We start from the raw sequence: 24,732 nt of genomic DNA on the forward strand, positions 1-24,732 counted from the left end.
GTAGAACTGTAAGTGATCTTGCTTCAGGGCTCAGCCTTTCTGCTGCAGAAGGTGTTGTCGGCTCGGCTGGGTGCAGCAGCAGCTCAGCTGGGAAACTGAAGCTAAGTGGCTGCTGTAAGGCACAACACTGCAAAGGGGGCCCTGTGATAAGGATGTACTTTAACAATGACACTTTATATTAAAACATGCTGTACCCTGGCATCTTTCAATTATTCATGGGATAGTGGTTGCTTCCCCATACATAATGAGGTTTTCAAATGTAATGTGGAAAAACCCTGAACATTCTCCTTTTCTTCCACCTGGAAAAAATACTGATGAAGGTAACCAGGAATATATTTATTCTCAATTGCATACCACAGTAATCCAGGCAAAAGGTAATCTGAATATGATGTAGCGACAATGTTGTATTGTGAGTTTGAAGATCTCCTTGGTTAAACCATTTAGCTGTAATTTATATGCAACCTCAAGCCATTCTTTGATACATTTGGTTTGTTGGTTATCATCTGCTGTACAGACTGTGATATCTACACATCTAACTGGCTCTTTACCGTGGAACAGGGCATCTCAAAGATTCAGGGTGCAAAAATGTAACCGTATAATCTATAAAGTTCCCGTTCTGTAGTGACAAAGACTTCAAATCTTTAGGGATGACTAGAGACCTAGACTTTATCAAAACATCTGATTACATGCACAACTTTCTACTTGCAGATCCTTCAGCCTTTCAATCACAAGATCTTCTGAATGAGATAAGTACATCACATTAATGGAGGATCGCTTCTGGGGCACACAGTGGGAACTGCAAGCAAAAAACCAAACAAATCTGAAATTAGTTTTATTTGGGGAGGAAATAATCTCAAAATACTATATTGATCCAAATTTGCCATATCAAATTATAGAGCTGAAACAAGCAATTACACCAGCTAAAAATCTGGCCTCTAAATTGGTGTAACTCCATCAGTGGCGCTATGCCAGTTACACCTGCTAAGGAGCTGGCCTGAGATACTTCAGGTGCACACATTACTGTACAGGACCTATTTTAAAAAAAATAAGGTCTGCCAGTTGGAGAAGCAAGGAAAGTTATGAATTGTTCCCCCGCTCCCCCCCCCCCCCCCAAAAAACCCCCAAATCACAGGCTGGCGAGTCAGAACCCCCTCCCTCCCCCGGCAGGTTTCTGGCTTGCTCAGCTGCGGTCCCTGGCAGCTGAGCCTGGGCAGGGAGTGAAAGCCACCTCCCCATCCCAGCTCTCTCAGGCAGCTGCTGGGCTACAGAGCAACCGGGAAGGGCCGGCATTAGAAATGGCTCTCCCCTGCCAGGGAGAGTGGCGTGGGTGGGCAGGCACAGCGCGAGGACAGAGCGCCACCTCCCCCGCAGGTAACATGTGGCGGGGAGAGCATGGTGGCCCCTCCTGCCAGGGAGAGTGGTGGAACGTGTGTGTGTGGGGGGGAACACATGACTTCCTCTTTAGATCATGTCCCTCCCAGTATGGGGAGGCACCAGTTCTCTATGGGGCACCCTCGGAAGAGGGGGCGGGAAGAGGTGGGGCCTTGGGGGAAAGGGTGGAATGGGGGTGGGGTCTAGGACAGAGCACCACCCCCCCAGGAAATCAGGAAGTCGGCTCCTATGTGTGAATTAGAACTGGACCTGAACAAACCCCCCCAGATCCACACACCCCAAAATGTGGTCTGAGCCTCCCCAAACTTTCAGAAGTTTGTGCCCATTTCTACTGTGAATGGCACTTCACTTAAGGATAGCTCAAATATGTTTCTCACTACTTTATAAAAAAAAAAAATCCAGTTGCATTGCTGGTTCTTTCCAGCTCTCAGTAATGTTTGTCTGAACATGTCAAGTATTTTCTGAATGATCAATATTGAAGCCTGGGTTTTTGAAAAGAAACTATGGGTGTTAGGTGTCCAATTTCAATTAACTTTCAATAGCTGGGCACTTGTCTGTCTTGGGCCCCTTTGAAAATCCCAGCTGGAGGTAAAAGCTATTTCTGAGGCCAGTTAACACTTTTGCTCCCTGTGTTGTGCTACTGTATTCAAGCAGACTGGTATTTGTAAATGTCATAAGCCCAATTCTTAATTTCAGTGAGACTTGCTTCCACACAGCAGCTGTAGAACTGGGCTCTGTGTTGTTTTTATTAAGGATATAGGTATCTATGTCCTATTTAATATATTACCTCATCCTGTTTTCTGTTTTATTTATTACACCCCGCTGTACTTCAGAGAGCTCTCCAGATTCTTCGTCGGAGCATTCTCCTCTTAAAGAAAAGAGTTAAAAATGTTATTAAAGCTAATGTTTAAAATAATTATATAATACATAGGTTGGGGGGGAAAGTGTCTGTACATCTGGGTGTAGTGCTTAGATTATCCACAAATACATAGCTGGTTTTTTAAAAGTAATATTTAAAAATATTAGATTCTGCTGCAACTGAATGTATTTTTATAAAATGAGATTCAATAATATGATTCAAGGGTTTTAGCCAATATACCAAATAGAGGACATTATTGTCTTACTGAAGTAATCTTATAAATAGCATTTGTAAGTGTAAGAGAATAACTTTTTGAAAGTGTAGAATAAAGGCTCAAGTACCATTCATCCCTAAAGTCAAATTCTTTCCATTGGACTGACCAGTGACTCGTACCTCATACCCCCCCTCCCTCTCCCCAGCTGCCTTGAAGTGGAAGAATTTGCCTCACAAGAATATACATCAGCTGTGTGTCAGTTATGACAAACTATGCTACATTGCTCATATATTGGCCTAGGATTAGATACATAAGAACAGCTAAATCATTCTGAGTTAACAGAAGTGAACCCACTTGGTCTTTTGACTAAGGACAGATAAAATGGGACATCTGACTACATTTAGGTGCTTAAGCATAGTCTGTGATACTCTTTTTAAATCTGAGGGGCAGCTTCTGCTTTTCTTATCTTCCAATATACTTCTGCGAGTACAATGAACAGGATTAGTATTAGGCCTCATTGATCCCTTTTGCTGCTGCAGGACAATGCATGTGCCTAGGGAAGAGTTTTAACAGATTTACTGCAGAAAAGCAAAGACAAGACTGGTATGTCCAGCCACTCTATAAAACAGGTCACTTTGTGGCTACATTAACCACAGTATATCTCAGAAATTATGCCATTTGAGTAAATCATACCATGTACTGTATTTGTGTTTCAGCTAGTACCGTAGGTGGATGCTTTCCTAAAGCCGTATCAGAACTTCACTGCTGTCGCACCCATGCCGTTCCAGTGTTTGGTTTCTAAACACTGACAACCCTACTAAATAGTGGGTTCATTAAGATATCTATATTTGCACATTTGGCACCACACTGAGAGCAAATTACTGAATTATTGTGACATAAACCAAATCTGAACCCAGTTCTCTCAAGGTGAAAAGATGTAATATTTTAACCCCCAATTCCTACTCTAAATGCCAAAAAGTAGCAGGTATATCCAGCAAATGTGCTGCTGGACATACCTGGTACAAACTGACTTTCCAATCATTTGAATGAACTTCCCAGAGCCAACTGTTACTAGAACTCTTGCACATTCCTACATCATGGAAGAGATTTAAAAAGTAGCTACTTGCAAAAACTTGTGAAGAAGCCAGGAGGCTCCAGAATCCAGTGGCTCAGTTGCATTGTCTGAAAGTTCACATAGTGTTGGTGAAGGCTGCACTGTTGTAGCCTGGAATCTTCTGGCAAGTTTCTCCTTCTCTCTGTAGCGCAGTGTTGGCATTCTCTAGTGTCCTGCTGTTTACTTCCACCATATAGCTCAGTCACCAGGAAGCGATAAGCCACCAGTAAGGGCTCACTCCGGGTGCATCTGTTCAAACAGTACAGGCTCTTAGTCAGAGCTTCATGGAGAACCAAGCTGCCACTGTCGTCCGTGAATCGTAGCTGAAAGCCTATTACATCTGAGGTGGTCTCATTCAAAATGGCTGAAATGTTAAAGACATCATAACCAGATGGTGGTAGCTCATCTAACGTCAGCACTTTCTCATCTAAGGCTTCGCTTTCTGTGATATTTCCCTGGACCACGGAGATGCTGTGCACAGTAACATTTACTGTCAGCGATTCTGGGTGTAGAGTCTTCCTGAGAAGAACTAATTCTGCAAGCCTCATGGAAGGTTTCAGGTAAGAAATATTAAACCACAGCCATCCTGGAATGCCAAAATCTGGATCTAGGAGAACAATTAATGTACAATTTTATTTCAGGCATGGAACATGTAGACAAGGAACCTGAAGGGGAAACTGAGGCAGTGGTTGTGATCACGGTTTCAGTGAAGCAGAGAGGGTGGGTAGATGGGAGGGCAAGGAGGGAGATGAAGGAGAGGATGAGGGCCTTTGGCTCTGGAATTTTCTTTCCTCAATAGTTCAACAGAACCCAAGTTTGTTGATATTCAGGGCATTGTGAAAGACCCATTTATGTTTTGCCTCACTAGGAGGCTGATTTGCTGAAAGAGGCGCTTTTGGGAAAGAGCAGGGAGGGGAGATGAGTTTCTGGTTTAAGGGAGAGAGGACTGACTTTTGTTGTATCATGAGTTTTGGGGTTTTTTTGTTGACATTGTGTCAGTTCAGTTACTTTAAACTGTGATTTTCTTTCTGTGTGTGTACCTAGAAGTTCTCAATAGGTGCATTTTACAGAACCAATTAATTATTGAAGGGTGCTGGAACAGCATAAAACTATATTATGAAATCCAAGGGCCAGGTACCCCAGTATACTCTGGTTGATTTGCACTGTTCTCATGACAGTAAGTCACCACAAACCTGTTTTAAGGCACTGGAGTGGCTTAAAGTCAGGGTGTACCACTGAATCTGGCCTTACCCTTGTAAAACTTTAAAAATATTGATGCAAGATGTAACTTGAAATAAGAAATCTGTATTTAGTTAGAAACATACTGTGACCTTGAAATCAGTAAATTTCCAGAGGATATTTTATTTCTTTTTAGTAACTTTAGTATGACCTTTGTGAATATTTGTAAACACATCTATTAAAAGAATGGTTTGAAGACACAAATTTGTTTGCATGGGCTTAAGTTTCAACTTGGAGCATATTTTGTTGTTTTTAATGGTTGAATTGTACCTCCCTGACACTCAATTGATAAAACAGAAATGTTTACAGGCCTTTAATGAAAGATGGCATTGCTGTAGTGATCTTACCTTGTTAATGATCTCACTGGTTCAACCTTTCTGGAGGGAGATGTGCAGCCAGGTTTTGCTGCCAGCTCAGGTTTGGCTTCTTTTATTATTTTTTTAACAGAGATTTCCAACCATGTCCAACCATGTATGCCTAATTTTTATTTCATTTAAGACAGTACTTTGGATGTCAGCCAAGGTCTAAGGTCCCTAGTGGGTTTCACTAAACTCTTCTGTCTATTTTCCCTGCAACTCTCTTGCTTGCTAATAGTTTTTCTTCTCTGTTTTATTTCATACGCTTATTTGTTTAAGATAAGCTAAGATGATCTTGTTGCTTACAAACTGGATGTTATGGGATCTGTGCCTTAGGTTCCTGAGAACCAGATTCCACACTCAACTATGTGCACACCAGCTCCATCAAGATCAATACAACTGGCACACACATCTGCAGGCTGAGTTTGGCACTAAATAAATCATCCTAGATGGGGGAGAATATTTGTTTCTTATCTGATTGCCAATTAAAAGTACATAACATAAGAATGTCCCTAAGGTCAGACCAAAGATCCATCTAGCCCAGTATCCTGTCTTCCGACAATATCCAGTGTCAGGTGCCCCAGAGGGAATGAACAGAACAGGTAATCATCAAGTGATCCATCCCCTGTTTCTCATTCCCAGCTTCTGGCAAACAGAGGCTGGGGACACCATTCCTGCCTATCCTGGCTAATAGCCATTGATGGACCTATCCTCCATGAATGTATCTAGTTCTTTTTTGACTCTGTTATACTCTTAGCCTTCACAACATCCTATGGCAAGGAGTTCCACAGATTAACTGTGCATTGTGTGAAGAAATACTTCCTTGTATTTGTTTTAAACCTGTTGCCTATTAATTTCATTTGGTGACCCCTAGTTCTTGTGTTCTGAGAAGTAGTAAACAACACTTCCTTATCTACTTTTTCTACACCAGTCATGATTTTATAGACCTCAATCATATCTCCCCTTAGCCGTCTCTTTTCCAAGCTGAAAAGTCCCAGTCTTATTAATCTCTCCTTTCCTGAACCTTTTCCAATTCCAATATATCTTTTTTGAGATGGAGCAACCACATCTGTACACAGTATTCAAGATGTGGGCGTACCATGGATTTATATAGAGGCAACATGATATTTTCTGTCCTATTATCTATCCCTTTCTTAATTATTCACAGCATTCTGTTTGCTTTTTTGACTGCTGCTGCACATTGAGTGCATGTTTTCAGAGAACTATCCACAATGATGCCAAGATCTCTTTCTTGAGTGGTAACAGCTAATTTAGACCCCATCATTTTATATGTATAGTTGGGATTATGCTTTCCAATGTGCATTACTTTGCATTTATCAACATTAAATAAGTAGGCAGCTTATTGGTAGTTGGACATGGAAAGTCAAAAGACACATTGTTTAAAATTAGGACTGTCAATTAATCGCAATTAATCTCATGTGATTAACTCAAAAAAAATAATCATGATTAATCGCACTTATAATAATAGAATACTAATTGAAATTTATTAAATATTTGTGGATGTTTTTCTATATTTTCAATATTTATTTCAATTACAACACAGAATACAAAGTGCACAGTGCTCACTTTATATTATTATTTTTTATTAGAAATATATGTATGTAAAAATGATAAACAAAAGTATTTTTCAGTTCACCTCATACAAGATCTCTTTCTTGAGTGGTAACAGCTAATTTAGACCCCATCATTTTATATGTATAGTTGGGATTATGCTTTCCAATGTGCATTACTTTGCATTTATCAACATTAAATAAGTAGGCAGCTTATTGGTAGTTGGACATGGAAAGTCAAAAGACACATTGTTTAAAATTAGGACTGTCAATTAATCGCAATTAATCTCATGTGATTAACTCAAAAAAATAATCATGATTAATCGCACTTATAATAATAGAATACTAATTGAAATTTATTAAATATTTGTGGATGTTTTTCTATATTTTCAATATTTATTTCAATTACAACACAGAATACAAAGTGCACAGTGCTCACTTTATATTATTATTTTTTATTAGAAATATATGTATGTAAAAATGATAAACAAAAGTATTTTTCAGTTCACCTCATACAAGTAACTCCTCACTTAAAGTCATCAAGGTTAACGTTGTTTCGTTGCTACGTTGCTGATCAATTAGAGAACGTGCTCATTTAAAGTTGTGCAATGCTCCCTTATAACGTTGTTTGGCAGCCACCTGCTTTGTCCACTGCTTGCAGGAAGAGCAGCCCGTTGGAGCTAGCTGGTGGGTGCTTGGAATGAGGGTGGACCAGCAGCCCCCCCATCAGCTCCCCGCTCCCTAAGTTCCCTGTGCAGCAGCCGCCCAGCAGGCTATCAATTGCCGGCAAATATTTGTAATCAAAAATAAATATAAAATGAGCACTGTACACTTTGTATTCTGTGTTGTAATTGAAATTAATATATTTGAAAATCTAGTAAACATCAAAATATTTAAAATAAATGGTATTCTATTGTTGTTTAACAGTGTGATTAGTCACAATTAATTTTTTTTAATCGCGATTAATTTTTTTAATCGCTTGACAGCCCTACTCAAAATGCATTCTCCCAGGACTGACCAGTGTACTGGACCCTGATCAGGATGGGGATGGACTGTTGGAGTGTTAGTTAGTTAACTTCTAGGATACAACAGCAGAAATGGAAGAGATTTTGTGGGAAATAAATAGCTTCAGAGCCCAGTTCTGCTCCTGGTGTGGACAGGACCTTAGCCTTACACTGTAGACACTATGTTCAGCCTCATCCAGCACAAAGGATGTCCTTTTATAGGTCACCAGTCTAATACCACAGATTAGAAGAAGCCCACCCAGTTTCTAGGACCGATGCACTATCTGGACCCAGACTAGTTGGTTTGGCCAGGTCCAAAACTGAAGAGGGCCCACACCAATCACTATGTGGAAGACTGTGGCTGATGTGTGACTCTCCTTGCCAGATAATGCACCTTTTGCTCTCATCCATGTCATTCACCCATCCATGCGGAGGCCCAAGACGTGGCACTGTAAATATCCCATTTCTCTTTCCCCAGGTATGTGATAACTCAGGTAAAGTTCAGCTGGTTCCCACCTGTCTTCGATTATTCACCCAGACCTCATCTAGGTAAATAAATGCTGCAGAGGGTGCCTGAGGCCCCTTACCGGTTCAGGCAGGGCCGGCTCCAGGCACCAGGCAACCAAGCTGGTGCTTGGGGCGGCACCTGGAGGGGGGCGGCGCGGCGCTCGGGCCGCCGGGGAGAGCGGGGCCACAGCCGGGCTCGCCGCCCTCCCCCCCCCCCGCGCCCTGCGCTCTGGCCGCCGGGGGGAGAGCCAAGCCCCCGCCGGGGCTCACCGCCCTGCCCCCGCCGGGGCTCGCCGCCCTGCCCCCGGCGCTCTGGCCGCCGGGGGGGGGGAGAGCCGAGCCCCCGCCGGGGCTCGTCGCCCTCCTCCCAGGGCTCCGGCCGCCCTCCCCTCCGGCGCCCTCCCCCCCCCCCGCCGGGGCTCGCCGCCCCCCCCCCCGCTTCGCCCCCCCCCCACGGGGTGGGGGGGGGTGGCCGGAGGCTTTTTTGCCTGGGGCGGCAAAAAAGCCAGAGCCGGCCCTGGGTTCAGGGCACAATACCCCAGAACAATGAGGCACAGGATGCTCAGCGGTGCTTTTAACAGCTGCTCTAAAATGGAGCAGTGCTTGCTGTCTCCTGCCACCCACTGCTGACAACAACATGTGTGCAGGAGACCTGGAGCCTACCCCCACCTCCATGCTAGATGTCCGTGCCCTTTTAGGACATTGGCACTTGTAGTGTGGGAGCTAGCCCCACTCCAGCCTACCCGTTCAAGGTAGCGCTATGTTTCTGTTTAGCCCAGGAGATCAATCCTAATTTAGCGACCCTAGGAGACACTCTCAGCCGTGTCTCTGTGGTTAGGGCTTCTCTGCATAGGATTTCTGCCTGGAGTCCTCCAGGACTCTAACCCTAGAAACTTAGCCTACAGCATAATCCACCATGGCTATAGACTTATAGCTAGAGTGATAGATGGGTAGAGCACTGCACAGTATCTCCGTGTACAGGGGCCTGTAAGCTGTAACAGGAAGCAGGAGCCACAGCCGGGGGTTAAGCCACCCTCCACGCCCTATAGGTTGGAAGCAAGGGACAAGGAGCAGCCAGAGCGAGACTCAGCTAAGGGCCAGCATCCCAACCAGAGCATCCCCCAGTTGATGGCAGGAAGCATCTAGTTCCCCTTCCCAGCACAGGGCAAGCAGCAGCCAGTACCAAGGAGTAGTGGTAACCCCAACCACAGACCTTTACTTGGACCAGGACAAGGAGCAGCCAAATAAGCCCCAGAATTATCTAGACACGGACCCAGGGAGATGCCAGAACCACTCTGAGGCAATTCCTGTATTCCTGAAACTTTTTTTTAATGCTGCAACCTTGCCAGACTTCTGTCTGGTAATCATGCTATTTGCTGTCTTTCATGTAACAAGATTAGATATAGTCACCAAGTGTGCAAATTAGGGTGTTAAGTCACTTGCATGAAATCTCCAGACTTCTGAACCATCAGCCTTAATAGTTATATTATAAATATACACAGGCCATTCTGGTTTCACTGCCCAAGCAGCATGACAAGCATAACGTAAACAGACTGGATAAATGGTGACAAATTAGATTTTTAAAAACTCATTTTTAAAAATATCAACTGTTATTAGTAATGTGAGTAAGGACTTTTTTTGATGTGGTTTGTCTTGGCGATAGTCTCCATAAGACTGACATGTGCAGGTAGTTTCAACTGGTGACTGAAGTTTAGTTGGTTGGGAGTTAAGGTAGCTTCTCATTTCTAAACTGCTCTGTCCTCAAAGCAGTCACTTGAAAGAAACTGATCCTTTTTATTTAACGCTGGCCTAGGAGACTGCATAGAGATCTCTCAAAACAAATGCTGTGTGTTATAAAATGTATAAAGCAGATATTGAAACGGTAAAGTAATAGGTTTATAAAAGCAATGTCATTAATGATAAGAGAAAAAAAAAAGAAAATCTATTGGATAACCTGTTTTTAAAAGGAAAACATTTCAAACTGGCAATATTTTTTTCCCCTTAGGAATTGTTTATCATGGTAATGTTTAAAGTTATTCAAGATATGATGTAAATCACAAATAAATAGTGGTCAGTTTCCTACCTTGGATGCTCCTGAAACTCTGCACAAGAGTCCCTTCGCTGTTTAAGGCTGGTGGGTTTCGTAGATGATAGACTAACTTCATGTAGTGATGAGGCTTGGTCCTGAGAGGTATGGATAACTTATTGATATGTAGCATTTCCAGGATGGCCTTGCTTAACTGTTCATCTGTTCCCCAGATAAGCTGGCATTTCCCTGCCCCTGGGCAGTGAGAACAAAACATCAACAGCAATCCACAGATGAGTCCTAAAAACAGAGAAACAATGCTCATGGTGGGTCTGTGAGTAAACAAAGTTTTAGAGAAAAAACAGAATGTAGCCTTTTGCTGGCTCCTGGTGTTTTGTCTTCTAGCTATAATTGCAGAGGGGTAATAATACTCAGACAGAAAACTGCAGTTAATTAGTTGCAAGGACTTGGTGCCATTGGCACTGTCCTGAAAACTAATTACTGGTAAACAGAAAGCCCTAGAAGACTTCATTCGGAGGATGTGTATTTACTACACACACACACACACACATTACCTCTCTTTCTTTCTCCCTGGTTTGTTCTTGGGACAAAGGCATTTTGTATGTTGTGAAGATGATGTATAGAATTTTTGTTTCTGTTTTTTAAATACAGTTTTGTTCATTTAGATTAAGTGACTTGTTGTTATGGAAACGGAAGTCCCTTAATCTATTCACAGGCCGTTTGTGGCAACGGTAGCAGTAATGCATGCTTTCCCACACTCCCTGCACAAATGACATTAACCTTGACTTGGGAAGACCACCCGCTGCACACATAAGAAGTGGTTTATTCTGCATTCCACCTCAGTCCTATGTCTTTAGTGAGCACAAACTGCCAGTTGTCCTAAATCCTTCCAGAATATTATGCATTGTTTGTACAGCTAGCTGCTACCCACTGGGGGTCAGAACCTCAGACCACTCAATCGATTTCACTTTGCACTAGAGCGGGTACTCGAATTATTGTCCCAAGAGTAAAAGGCCCTTGACTTAGCCCCTGAGCCATTCCATTCCCTATTTACTCTCCTCTAGTTTCAGTATAACATAACTTTTCTCTCAGGCTTTTTTGGTGGGAGGGGGAGTAGGGGGGAAGGAGGGGCCAAAGAATTTTGAACAATAAACTTCATCAAACCACATGTATTTAATTGTTTTGCTAACAACCTAGATTAAACATTTAAGAGGATTTTTTTAAATGAGAATTTCACTTTTCACAATTTGTGCGGCTTGTTCACAAACAGTAAGTCAGCACACACACCTTGGGGCATCTCCTGGAGCCGGAGCGATAAATCAAACAGATGCATTTTGTGACTTTTTCTGTTTACAAATTGTCCATGATTTTCTTCATTATTTCAAAGTTATTTGCTCTTCAAAGTAATTTGCCAAATAATTTCTGAAACAAATTCTTGGTCTGTGGCTTGGTCTGTAAATATTCCATATCTGAAATTCAAACTGAGCTGTTTTGATTAGATGTCTAGGACATGTGATACACTTCTGCTCTTTGACTGGATGGCCATAATTTAGAATGGGACGTCTGGTGCAAATATTTGCATCTACAAAACTAGCGTTAGCTTTTTATTAATAGTCTGCAACATTGACTTAAAATTGGCTGCTTATGTGATCATTCCTGAATCTTTGTGAAATGCAAACATGGAAGAGAAGGGAACACAGTGAAAACCTCTATGACTAAAAATTCAAATTTCAATTTCACTGACTTTTTTTGAAGCATTCACCTTGCTCTTGTAGGTTAGCCATTTTAACAGTAGTAAAAATAAGGTTAAGTACTTTGCAGGCCTTTTGCAGAATGACCACAGTTAGGATCCATCTCTATTTAGAATATGGCCATTTAGGGGTAGCTTGAAGTAGGACACATGGAGAGTGAAATTCACCCCCTGTGGAGAGGGTCTGTACCACGTAAGTCCCACTTGAGACCTCAAAATAGGGAGCTGAATGTGCAAGTACCTCTGAAAATCAACCCTTAGGTGTTTCAAGTTGGGGACCCAAAAACAGGACTCAGAATTAGGGGCTACTTTGGAAAATTTGTCTTTAAGTGACTTGACCATAGTGATAGAGTGAATCAATGGTAGGAGCAAGAAAAGAATTTGGCTGTCTTGACTCTAGGACAACTACTCTGTGCACTGCATCTGGCTGCCTCCTACAAGATTGAAGGGAATTAGCAAAGTTGTTTTAGAAAGAAGAAATAAAAAAATGGCCTGCAAAAATTATGATGTAATGAAGCACTAGACCAGCTGGAGAAGTGCCTGTTTTTATAGAACATTCGATGACAAATTACTTCCAATTTTAGATTGTTTGTAAATGCACTTTAGAAACAAAATATACTTTTCCTTGATTTAGCCCACCAGGAAAAAAACCAAATAATTACACTGTGTACAAATCTATTTAATTACTTAGCACTGACTACAGTATTTTAAAGACCACTGCTATTAGATTAGGGGCTGATCTTAATAGGATTTCTCAGACAGATTTTCAGTAAACAGGGCCTTAATAAACCATTGCAAACAGGGTACCAAGCAGTAGGTATATCAGCTCTTACAGTAGGAGTAAATCCTGTTTGGCTGGGAGTAACTCAATAGTAACTTGGCTACAACCATTCTTCCAGTCTGTGCACTAGCCACTGTCCATTTGCACTCCCTGTGACAGTGTTTTGGTCTACTTGTTTCATGTACATGCAGATCCTGTGGTCCCATTTGACTCTGACCCACATTATCCCTTCTGCACTGATCTATTCTGAGATAACATGGAGCCCTCCATCTATGTAGGGGGCGTGAAGGACCTAGTGTGCAGCCAAGTAGTATACATAGCACCCAGGCTCACCACAGGGCTCAGATGGAACAGGTGGCCTTGAGCAGGACCTCTACAAATCCAGCTGTAGATTTCACCCAAATCAAGGGTGCAATCTACAATTTCAGCTTAAACATGGGAAAGGCCTGTTCAGTAAGGGTGGGATAAAGGGTTCCTTTAAGAACACTAAGAGGAAGGGAGGCATATGAAAGCCCTTACAGCAAAGAAAGGAGAAGCAGGCACATGCTGAACTTTCACAAACTGGCTTGCTCCCAAAGAGAACAGAATATGAATAGATGCTGTACATGTGCTAATCGAATGTAAGAAGAACCAAAGCCACATTCTGTTTGCAACTTACACAGGCTGTTAACTGACAAAACTAATAAAGAAATTGGTAAATATTGTTTGCAGGGGAAAGAAAGAATTTGAGGGAAAGGTTTGGGGAAACTAAGCATAAGGCAGAAATAATACTGTGTGCGTGGAAGGTGGTGTGAAATTGCCATCAGATTCTGTGTGGCTAATCATGTCTGTTTGAGCTAAAAATATCAAGTAGTCCTAGTAACTTGGACTGAGTTCTGTATTCCATCCACAGCATCTTTTACTAATACAAATTATTTATTGTTAAAAACATTTCTATTTTTATTTTGCTTAAGTCAAATCTGGATTTTATATCTGCCAAACATATAATGCACCTTCCTATGCATTCACTTGGGTGGCCGTCTGGACACCGCAGAGGTTCATGAATCTGCCTGTATACAGCCTTTGAGCTAATAAAGCTGGGACTTTCAGATCAGGCAATAGAGAACCCCATGTTTAGATCCAGAGGTCCCAGGTTCCATTCCATCCTGAAGCATCACTTTCACTTAGAAAGGTGTGTTCTGCGTTCTTTATATACTGTAAATTTCATGGATCACAGATATTGGCCACTGCTAACAGAGTATATTACTAGGCAATAGACTTTTCAAAAACCAAGTGGCAGTCCAATGTCTGCTGCTGGGTGCTCATTGCTGGGGGGAGAGGGGAAAGGCGGTGATGCAAATAGTCTTTTGAACCAGCTCAGCAGTGCCACTGGGTTCTGAGCCCAGGGCTAAATATTAGATTCACCTTCACACATGCTGGTAATTTGGGGAAATGCTGAATATTTGCCAGTGAACTGCTGCTGCCCAGCTATCTACTCCTGACTGGAAGCAGGAGAGGGAATGATGGACAGTCACTCAGATAGACTCTAACATTTGAAAACTTTACTGATCCATAAAAATAAATGTATATTAATATTTTCAAATAGATCTACATATTTTTGTCTAGTGTACATTTGTGTCTATGTATAGAGAGAATATCTTCTGGTGTGGTATAAAGGTCTGATCAGTATGAGTTTAGAATGGATATAATACTCCTGTGGTAAAGTCTCAAGTGAATTATGTAGGACAATCTCAAACACAGGCAAATGAAACTTTTATACAATGCAGTGTAGTTGTAGTTGTGTTGATCCCAGAATATTAGAGGGACAAGGTGGGTGAGGTAATATATTTTATTGGACCAACTTCTGTTGGGAGAGAGAGACAAGCTTTCAAGCCACACAGAGCTCTTCTTCAAGTCTGGTAAAGTTACTCTGAGCATCACAGTTAAATACAAGGTGGAACAGATTGTTTAGCATAAGTACTTAGGACATATTTCTAAGGGACCATTCAAGGTAGAGTGGCCTTTTAACATCTCTGCAGTTATAGGCCAGAAAGAAAGGGTTATTGTAAGGGTAGTCTGTAGATGGACCATGGGCCAAATCCAGACCACCAGGCGCTTTTGAATGGATCCCAAATTTTTGTTATTTACTTATTATTATTTTATTATCACTATTATTATTATTTTATTTTCTCTGGAGTCCAGACCTTGACAATACCTTGACCAAGAAATGTGGACCTTGACAAAAAAGAATTGACTACTTCTGGGTTAGTGGGTTACAGATTGTTGTAATAAGCCATAAATCCAGTGTCTCTGATCAGTCCACGATTTTTAGTGTCTAGCTGAGTTATGAATTTAAGCTCCCAGGTTCAACTTTTGAAAGCGTTCTGCAGGTTTCCTTTGAGGATGAGGACTGATAGATCAGATATAGAGGGACTGATGTATGAAAAGTGTTCACTCACAGGTAACAGGGTGTTTTTGTCTTTTATCATTTTCCTGTGTGAGTTCATTTCAGACCATAGTGATTGTTTGGTTTTACTCATATAGTTGTTGTTGGGGCATTTAGTATACTGGATGAGGTACACCAAATATTGTGATAGGCATGTGTAGGATCCATGGATCTTGAAAAGCGTGTTGTGAGGGGTGTTGATCATTGTAGTAGTGGAGATACGTCTGCAGGTTTTGTATCTGTTCTGGCAGGGTCTGGTGCTGCTTTGAGTTGTTGTGTCCTAATCTGTGGGGAGCTTGCTTCTGATGATGAGCTTGAAGAGGCTTGAGGGTTGTTCAAAGGCCAGAAGTGGGGGTTCAGGAAATATTTCTTTCAGGATGTGGTCTCCATTAAGTATGGGTTGTAGTTATTTGATACCACATATGGGTTCCGGTATGGGGTGATAGGTGACAACTAGGGGTGTGCGGTCGGAGAGGGTTTTATTTCTGTATTGAAGCAGGTTGTCTTGGGGGTATTTGGGTGGCCCATTCCATGATCTACTCCTCTGGTGAAATGTCCTTGTTTGGTGAAGGCAGTTTTAAGTATGTTAAGGTGTATATCCGAGACTGTCTCCTTGGAGCGTATTCTGTGGTGTCTTAGTTTCTGGCGGTAGATAACAGATTTCTTGGTGTATTTAGGATGGTTACTGGCTCTATGAAGGTATATGAGGTGATCCATGGGTTTCTTGTATATGGTTGTCTGTATGGTTCTATTGTTGAAGCTGATCGAGGTGTCAAGGAAGTTGATGCTAGTGGGAATGTTCCAGAGAGAGTTTAAGGGATGGGTGGTGGAAATCTGTGAGGGAATTTAAGCCATCTGTCCAGAGAATGAAAATATTGTCAATATATCTCAGGTATATCATTGGTTTCATGATGCATTTGTTAGGAAATTCTTCTTCTGGGTTGCCCTTGAAGAGTTTGGCATATTGGAGAGCCATCCTAGTACCCATGGCTTTTCCCATGGTTTGGACAAATTGTGTGTTGTTGAACGTAAAATTGGTATGGTGAGAATAAAATGGATGAGTTTGGCAATGTGTTTGGGTTGGATATCTGAGGGTTGTCCATTGCCTTGTCGATATTTGAGGCAGGCAGCTATGCTATCAATGTGAGGGATATTGGTGTATAAGAAAGTGACGACCAAGAAGGCAAGGACAATGTTCTGAGGGAGGCTGTTAAAATTGAAGAGTTTGTGGAGGATGTCAGTTGTCTTGATAGTTTTTCAGTAAGAGTGGCATGGCTAGATACAATGGGTCTGCCTGGTTTCCCTTGTTTGTGTATCTTGGGTAGCAGGTAGAAGGTCCTTGGGGTGGGTTCGTGGGAAACGAGTTTGTAGAGTTTCTCTTGGAGTTGTTTGAGGAAGGATTTGATGATATACTTAAATTCCTGGGTAAATTGTGGTGTGGGGTCTTCTTTGAGTTCTTCATAGTAGGTGGTGTCAGAGAGTTGTCAGTTGGCCTTGTTAATACAGTCATCATGCTTGAGGACTACAAAGGCATCCCTTTTTGTCTGCTGGTTTGATGGCTATCTGGTGGTTATATTACCTCACCCACCTTGTCTCTCTTTGTCTGTCTATAATACTGCACAAATATGTGCCACACATTTTACAGAAAAGCTAATTTAGAAATATTTTCAATTATTTTTATTGATACTATTTTTCATATCACTCTAGCTGTAATGCCAGCCATTTTTGGCTACTATACAGTACAATCCGTAAAGGAAGAGGGGGAAAATAACTACTGTAATTTTAGAAACCTCTATGTTTTGTACATGATAATGTTATGATTTCAAGTTCTAAACACTCGGGACCTCCCAGGGCTAGAAGTGAGTGTTGTATGTCCCACTGGGAAGTTGGGAATCTCCTATTTCCAGTAATATAAAGTTAGTCCTTACTGTACAGAGTCACAGGATATTGGTTTTGAAACCTGTCACTCATCCAGAATTAGGGTGACCAGACAGCAAATGTGAAAAATCAGGACAGGGGCTGGAGGGGCTAGTAGGAGCCTATATAAGAAAAAGACCCATTTCTGTGGCTGGGTGATTTAAAAGCAATTGGCAACTGTCTGACACAGCTCAGAGGTTTGCATGGCCACAACCTCCAAAGAGTCAATAGGGCTGTGAGGTATGACGCTCCCAGTACTTTTTCTGGGACTTTTCCTGTTGTTTGTGTCAGATGTTGCTATGCTGTGTTTTCCCCAGTAGATGGCAAGCTTCACAAGCTGTAGCTGGGCTATTTTTCTTTGCAGAACCTCCATCCTCAGTTAAAACAGTGCATGCTCCAAGAACTCAACTTGGACTAGCTCCTAATACTGTTTGTTTTCTTTTGCTTACAAAAAGAACCATTATTGCTCCTGATTCCATCATTTTCTTTTCTATGCTGCCACGTGTCCTTTTTAAATAACCACACACTTGAATTGTTTATTTTTTCCTATGCTGTGCTCTTTGAGGCTGTTAAGAAAATAACAAGATAATATTTTGTTCTTTACTAACAAGCCAATGAGACCTGATTCCTGAATCTCTGCCGTTCTTTGTGATATCACAGAATAATCCCTAATTAAAACATAAGCTAAGAAAACTCTATTTTTTTCTGTATAAAACTAGCCTCTAGAATATTATTTATTTATTTATTTTATCATTTGTTAAGTGCTGACAGTGTTCTTGGCACTGGTCAAACCACAGAAAAACAGTCTTTAAGACACAGCCTAAAGGCCCACTCCTGCAAGGACTCTCGCATGAGTAAAATAACGCATGTGTCTAAGTGTTTGCAGAATCAAGCTCCAAGCAGAGAAGCAACATAAACATCAAAGTGAACGGTTGTATCTTGGGAATTTTTTGTTTTCTTTTCACTTTTCTGGGTGGATGACAACATTTTTCTTAAATTGAGTTAGTTTTTCTGTGAAGCCAATAAATGCTAACGTTCCAGGCTTAAGGGGATGTGGTAGGATGATAAAAATATAACCAGATGTTCTGGAAATCTTTGTTGTGACACAGTATAATACACTGTAACTTTATTTTATATAGCATCTTTTATATATGCTGTATCCTGAAATACTTCTCACAGTTTAAAAAATAACAGGAGGAGAGGGAAATGAAGTGGCAGAGGCAAACGGGAAGAGAGATATTTTAAGATGAGAGTTTAAAGGAAGTGGTGAGCTACAGAAGTGGGGAGGAGAGCTCAGCTGCTGTTACAGTTGTTGCAGCTGTTAGGCTTAATTTTGAATTTATTTAATTTTAGACAAAGGTCAAAGCCTCTCTAGGGCAGTGTAAGTAAACCCTGTGAGGGAACATTGCTGGGTGTGTGAGAGAAGAATTGCTTACTTACTAGCATGGTGTAAGCAGACCAAGAGAGAAAGTTTTAAGGATAGTTTGACTTCCAAGACAGCTTGGGCTATACATTAGAATAATGATTGGGAATTACAATTCGAGGCACATTCTATTTCTGACATGCTGTATGTCCAAAGTCAAGTCATTAATTACTCTGTGCCTCAGTTTACCAGTATTGCCAACATTTAGAGTCCAAAAATCATGAGATCTTAACAAAATAAGATGTGGAATCTTTCAATTTGTTTTCTGAGTTTTGAGCCATAATGGGGATATCTGCTTCCCCCCGCCCCATATGTATGTGATCATCTCAGGTTCTAAATTCCACCTTAAATGCTCATGCAAAATTCAAACTTCCCAACGGTCTGTTCAGAGGGGGACTCTCTGTGACGTTGTGCAGTCTATATGGTTTTATAAAAACATGATAAGTGAATATAATGTAACTGGGATAGTTTTAGAAAAATATGGTAAAAAGTGAATATAACGTAACTGGGATATGCTTCATGCAAAAGGTCTCTTGTAAGGTATCATTACAAAGCTTATAATCTACTGAGTGTGATCATCCAATTTGTATAAATGTACCACTCTTGTATCTAAAACTAGAAATATAAAATATAACTCTGAGGGCCTATTGTAATTATGTAAAGTGTGGGCCATTAATGATGGTTTGGAATCTTGATGACTCCCATTGTCTGCAGATGGCTGTGTTTACCTGTGAGTCTTCCTGTATATGTGTGTGCTGGCAAGTGAGTAATGAAGTCTTGCCGTGACATGTGAACATGTCACCTGAACTGGAATCCATCTTTAACCTGGTGCTTTTCCAGTGAGGGGGGGTGGAAACCCAGAGGGACAAAGGGTTCCCGCCTTATGCAAAAGTTATATAAAGGGGTGGAAGAGAACAAAGGAGGGAGAGGAGCCATCATGAAGAATCCCCTAGCTATCACCTGAGCTGGAACAAGAGCTGTACCAGGGGAAAGAATGGTGTCCAGTCTGAGAAAAACTTACTGAAGCATCTCTGAGGGTGAGATTATCTGTATTTAGTTTGATTAGACATAGATTTGCGCATTTTGTTTTATTTTACTTGGTGACTTACTTTGTTCTGTCTGTTACTACTTGGAACCACTTAAATCCTACTGTCTGTATTTAATAAAATCACTTTTTATTTAGTAATTTACTCAGAGTATGTATTAATACCTGGGGGAGCAAACAACTGTGCATATCTCTCTATCAGTGTTATAGAGGGCGAACAATTTATGAGTTTACTCTGCATAAGCTTTATGCAGGGTAAAACGGATTTATCTGGGTTTAGACCCCATTGGGAGTTGGGCATCTGAGTGCTAAAGACAAGCACACTTCTGTGAGCTGTTTTCAGGTAAACTTGCAGCTTTGGGACAAGTGATTCAGACCCTGGGTCTGTGTTGGAGCAGACGGAGTGTCTGGCTCAGCAAGACAGGGTGCTGGAGTCCTGAGCTGGCAGGGAAAACAGGAACAGAGGTAGTCTTTTGCACATCGAGTGGCAGCTCCCAAGGGGGTTTCTGTGATCCAACCCGTCACACTCTCCTTATCCTGTCCTAGTCCCTGGGCTGGGGGAAGTTATTCTACCCCTTTCCATCACTGTCCCATGCCTGTCTCCTTCTCCACTCACGGTCCATGATCCCCAAAAGATATTTCTCCCCACCCTACTCCCTTTGATCACCTGCACCCCACATTTCCCCTCCTTTTCCCTGTACAGTATCCTATCCTCATATTCTCCCTCTGCCAGTCCCTATTTGCTTGCCCCACCTGTCTCCTGCACCTCTTCAGCTTCTTTCCTACTCCACACATTCCCCTACAATCCCTACTCCTTATGTTCCTCTTAATCTCTTCCTATCCCACATGTTACCCTTAACCTCGAAGACCCCCTCTCTGTGCCCAACTCCCTTATATCCTTCTCAGGCTCCTTTGACCCCCACATCTCCTGGCACTTCCTCAGGCAGTACCACCCTACCTCAGTGTCCTCCTGTGCCTCTACAGCCTTCCTGCTGTTCCCCACGGTCTCCTGCTAGGATAGCTGCTAACAGGTGCAAGTGAGAGCTGAAACAGCCAGGGGGTGTGGGTGAAGCAGCCGGCAAGGCAAGAGTTGAAACAGCCAGGGGGTGGGTGAAGCAGCCAGCAAGGCCAGAAGGGCTGAAGAAAGGCTATAGGGAAGAAAACTGCAAAGAAGGGTGGAAGGGGTTGTCGCGGTTCAGGGCAATTGCACAAGTATTTCTGTAACCATGCCTTAGTGGGTCACAACTGAGGGTGCCAAATTCAGGACAAACTGCTGAGAAATAGGGCAAACACAACCCAAAAGTGGTGGTTATTCTTTTATAAGATATACCAAACCAGCCACAAAAGTACACTCCTGTTTCACCATACTGGCTAACAAGAAGTCATAAAAGCAGTTTCCTTGGGCATTCCAGTTCTTATATCACCACCAAAAACACTGGATTCAGAGATGAGTGGTTCTTTACAACCAGTCTCATCAAATGAAAGGTTCTTCTAATCCCAAAGGACCAGCCACACACCCAGGTCAATATATAATTTAGCTCTTACCCAAAAATCATGCTGATGCCAATCCTTTAGTATCTAAAATCTAAAGGTTTATTCATAGAAAGAAAGAAAGAAAGGTGAGAGTTAAAATTGGTTAAAAGAATCAAATGCATACAGTAATTGCAAAGTTCTTGGTTCAGGCATGTAGCAGTGATGGAATAAACTGTTGGCTTAAGTCAAGTCTCTGGAATATAGCCACAGTTTGGATGGGTCATTCAGTCCTTTGTTCAGAGCTTCAATTTGTAGCAAAGTTCCTCCAGAGGTAAGAAGCAGGATTGAAGACAAAATGGAGGTGTTTCCAGAGCCTTTTATAGCTTTTGCCATGTGGAGGGCATCCCATTGTTCTTACTGTGGAAAATCACAGCAACAAGATTGAGTTTGGAGTCAGATGGGCAAGTCCCATGTCCATGCATTTCGCCTAGTCACAGCAGGAAATTCCATTAAGTGTAGATGCGCATCTCCCATGGTCCATTATCAGTTAAATGTTCTTTTGATGGGTCACTCAATTTGAATAGTCCCTCCAAGATGTGCTGGCTAGCTACCTTGTGGGCGTTACCCCAGGAGCAAACATTTGAAATCCAGGTATAGAGCCAATACTTATAACTTCAAATCAGGGCCGGCTCTAGGATTTTTGCTGCCCAAAGCAAAACCAATTTTGGCCGCCCCCCCCCCTGTTTTTTAATTACCCCACCCCCGCCCCGCCTCAACTCCGCCCCTTCCCCAAATCCCCAGCCCTGCCTCCTCCCCCCAGGCTCTCAAGCCTAGTAGGGAGGGGGAGAAGCGGCGCCCGCGCCGCGGCCACTCAGAGGCCTGGTCTACACTACGAGTTTAGGTCGACTTTAGCTGCGTTAAGTCAACTTAAGCCTGGACACGTTTACACGACGAAGCCCTTTCTTTCGACTTAAAGGGCCCTTTAAACCGGTTTCTTTACACCACCTCGACGAGGGGATTAGCGATAAAATCGGCCTTATGGGGGTTGGAATTGGGTAGTGAGGACGGAATTCGACATTAGTGGCCTCCGGGAGCTATCCCACAGTGCTTCATTGTGACCGCTCTGGACAGCACTCTCATCTCAGATGCACTGGCCAGGTAGACAGGAAAAGCCCCGCGAACGTTTGAATTTCATTTCCTGTTTGCTCAGCGTGGAGAGCACAGGTGACCATGCAGAGCTCATCAGCACAGGTAACCGTGATGGAGTCCCAGTCCCAGTCCCAGGATCGCAAAAGAGCTCCAGCCTGGACCGAACGGGAGGTACGGGATCTGATCGCCATCTGGGGAGATGAAGCAGTGCTGGCCGAACTCCGAAACAGTAAAAGAAATGGCAAAACATTAGAAAAGATCTCCAAGGCCATGAAGGACAGAGGCCATAACAGGGACGCACAGCAGTGCCGCGTGAAAATTAAGGAGCTAAGGCAAGCCTACCACAAAGCCAGAGACGCAAACGGAAGGTCCGGGGCTGAGCCGCAAACATGCCGCTACTACGAGGAGCTGCATGCCATTCTAGGGGGTGCAGCCACCAGTAGCCCAAGCGTGTGCTATCAGTCCCTCTCTGGAGACAGGGAAGCGGGTTCGGCGGACGAGGAAGATGAGGATGGAGAGAACATCATAGATAGCTCACAGCAGCAAGGAAGCGGAGAAACCAGTTTCCCCAACAGCCAGGATATGTTTGTCACCCTGGACCTGGAACCAGTAACCCCCGAACTCACCCAAGACCCTGTGGGCACACAGGGGACCTCTGGTGAGTGTACCTTTGTAAATATTACACATGGTTTAAAAACAAGCGTGTTTAATGATTAATGATTAATTTGCCCTGGCAATCGCGGCCAGTACAGCTACTGGAAAAGTCTGTTAACGTGTATGGGGATGGAGCGGAAATCCTCCAGGGACATCTCCAGAAAGCTCTCCTTCATGTACTCCCAAAGCCTTTGCAAAAGGTTTCTGGGGAGGGCTGCCTTATCCCGTCCGCCATGGTAGGACACTTTACCACGCCAGGCCAGTAGCACGTAGTCTGGAATCATTGCATAACAAAGCATGGCAGCGTATGGTCCCGGTGTTTGCTGGCATGCAGACAACATCCATTCCTTATCGCTCTTTGTTATCCTCAGGAGAGTGATATCATTCACGGTGACCTGGTTGAAATGGGGCGATTTTATTAAGGGGACATTCAGAGGTGCCCCTTCCTGCTCTGCTGAACAGAAATATTCCCCGCTGTTAACCACGCGGTGGGGGGGAGTGGTGAAGTGACCATCCCAGAGAATTGGGTGTGTGGGGGAGGGGAGTTAGTTGGGTTTGTGCTGCATGTTAAACCTGAAACCGCAGCCCCTCCTTTTACATTGCAAACCCATTTTAAATGGCCAACCCAACGGGTGCTTGGTATGGTTAATGAGAGCAGTACTGTTTTAAACCATCCCCACTTGTTAACAAGGTTAAAAAAGCCAAAAGACTGTGTCTTACCATGGCTGCCTACAAGCTGAAATCTGTGGCCTGGCACTGCGTGAGTGATCTCTCACACCAAACCGGCAGGCCCTCAATATAAGAGTAAAAATGCGACCTTGTAACGAAAGCACATGTGCTGTGTGATGTGAACAGCAAAATCTAACGTGAAAGAGTGTACCCATTGTTCTCCAAAATGTATCTTTTTTAAACAACTCTCCCTTCTCCTCCACCAGCTGCAAATGTTTCACCTTCACAGAGGCTAGTGAATATTCGAAGAAGGAAGCGAAAGACGCGTGACGAAATGTTCACTGAACTACAGACTGCCTCCAACGCTGACAGAGCACAGCAGAATGCGTGGAGGCAGTCAATGACTGATTTTAAAAAAGCCCAATATGAGCGAGAGGAGAGGTGGCGTGCTGAATCGCGGGCTGAAGAGGAGAAGTCGCGTGCTCAAGAGGAGAAGTTGCGTGCTGAAACGCGGGCTGAAGAGCAGAAGTGGCGTCAACTTGTACTCATAAAGCAAGAGTCGATGCTCCGGCTGCTGGAGCATCAAAGTGATATGCTCCTGCGTATGGTTGAGCTGCAGGAAAGGCAGCAGGAGCAGAGACCGCCGCTACAGCCCCTCTGTAACCAACAGCAGGAGCAGAGACCGCCGCTACAGCCCCTCTGTAACCAACAGCAGGAGCAGAGACCGCCGCTACAGCCCCTCTGTAACCAACAGCAGGAGCAGAGACCGCCGCTACAGCCCCTCTGTAACCAACAGCAGGAGCAGAGACCGCCGCTACAGCCCCTCTGTAACCACCAGCCCTCCTCCCCAAGTCCCATTGCCTCCTCACCCAGACGCCCAAGAACACGGTGGGGGGGCTTCCGGCCACCCAATCACTCCACCCTAGATGATTTCCACAGCAATAAGTTTTAAAGTTTTAAAGTGCAGTGTGTCCTTTTCCTTCCCTCCTCCCCCACCCATCCCGGGCTACCTTTGCAATTATCCCCCTAGTTGTGTGCTGCTTCCCTCCTCCCCCACCCATCCCGGGCTACCTTTGCAATTATCCCCCTAGTTGTGTGCTCAATTAATAAAGAATGCATGAATGTGAAGTAACAATGACTTTA

The 24,732-nt window shown here is 43.1% G+C and overlaps 1 protein-coding gene across 1 annotated transcript; it reads right to left on the reverse strand.

Moving 5' to 3' along the window:
- Positions 1-669: 669 nt before the first annotated feature.
- Positions 670-10,607, reverse strand: LOC135879957 (bone morphogenetic protein 2-like). The gene is made up of 4 exons (XM_065406001.1): positions 10,340-10,607; positions 3,589-4,186; positions 2,180-2,260; positions 670-796 (listed from the first exon to the last, which is right to left on the reverse strand). Exons 1-4 carry the CDS (start codon positions 10,605-10,607, stop codon positions 670-672), a joined length of 1,074 nt encoding a protein of 357 aa, XP_065262073.1.
- Positions 10,608-24,732: the final 14,125 nt, after the last annotated feature.

This window comes from Emys orbicularis, chromosome 6 (genome assembly GCF_028017835.1).
Source record: "Emys orbicularis isolate rEmyOrb1 chromosome 6, rEmyOrb1.hap1, whole genome shotgun sequence".
NCBI lineage: Eukaryota > Metazoa > Chordata > Testudines > Emydidae > Emys > Emys orbicularis.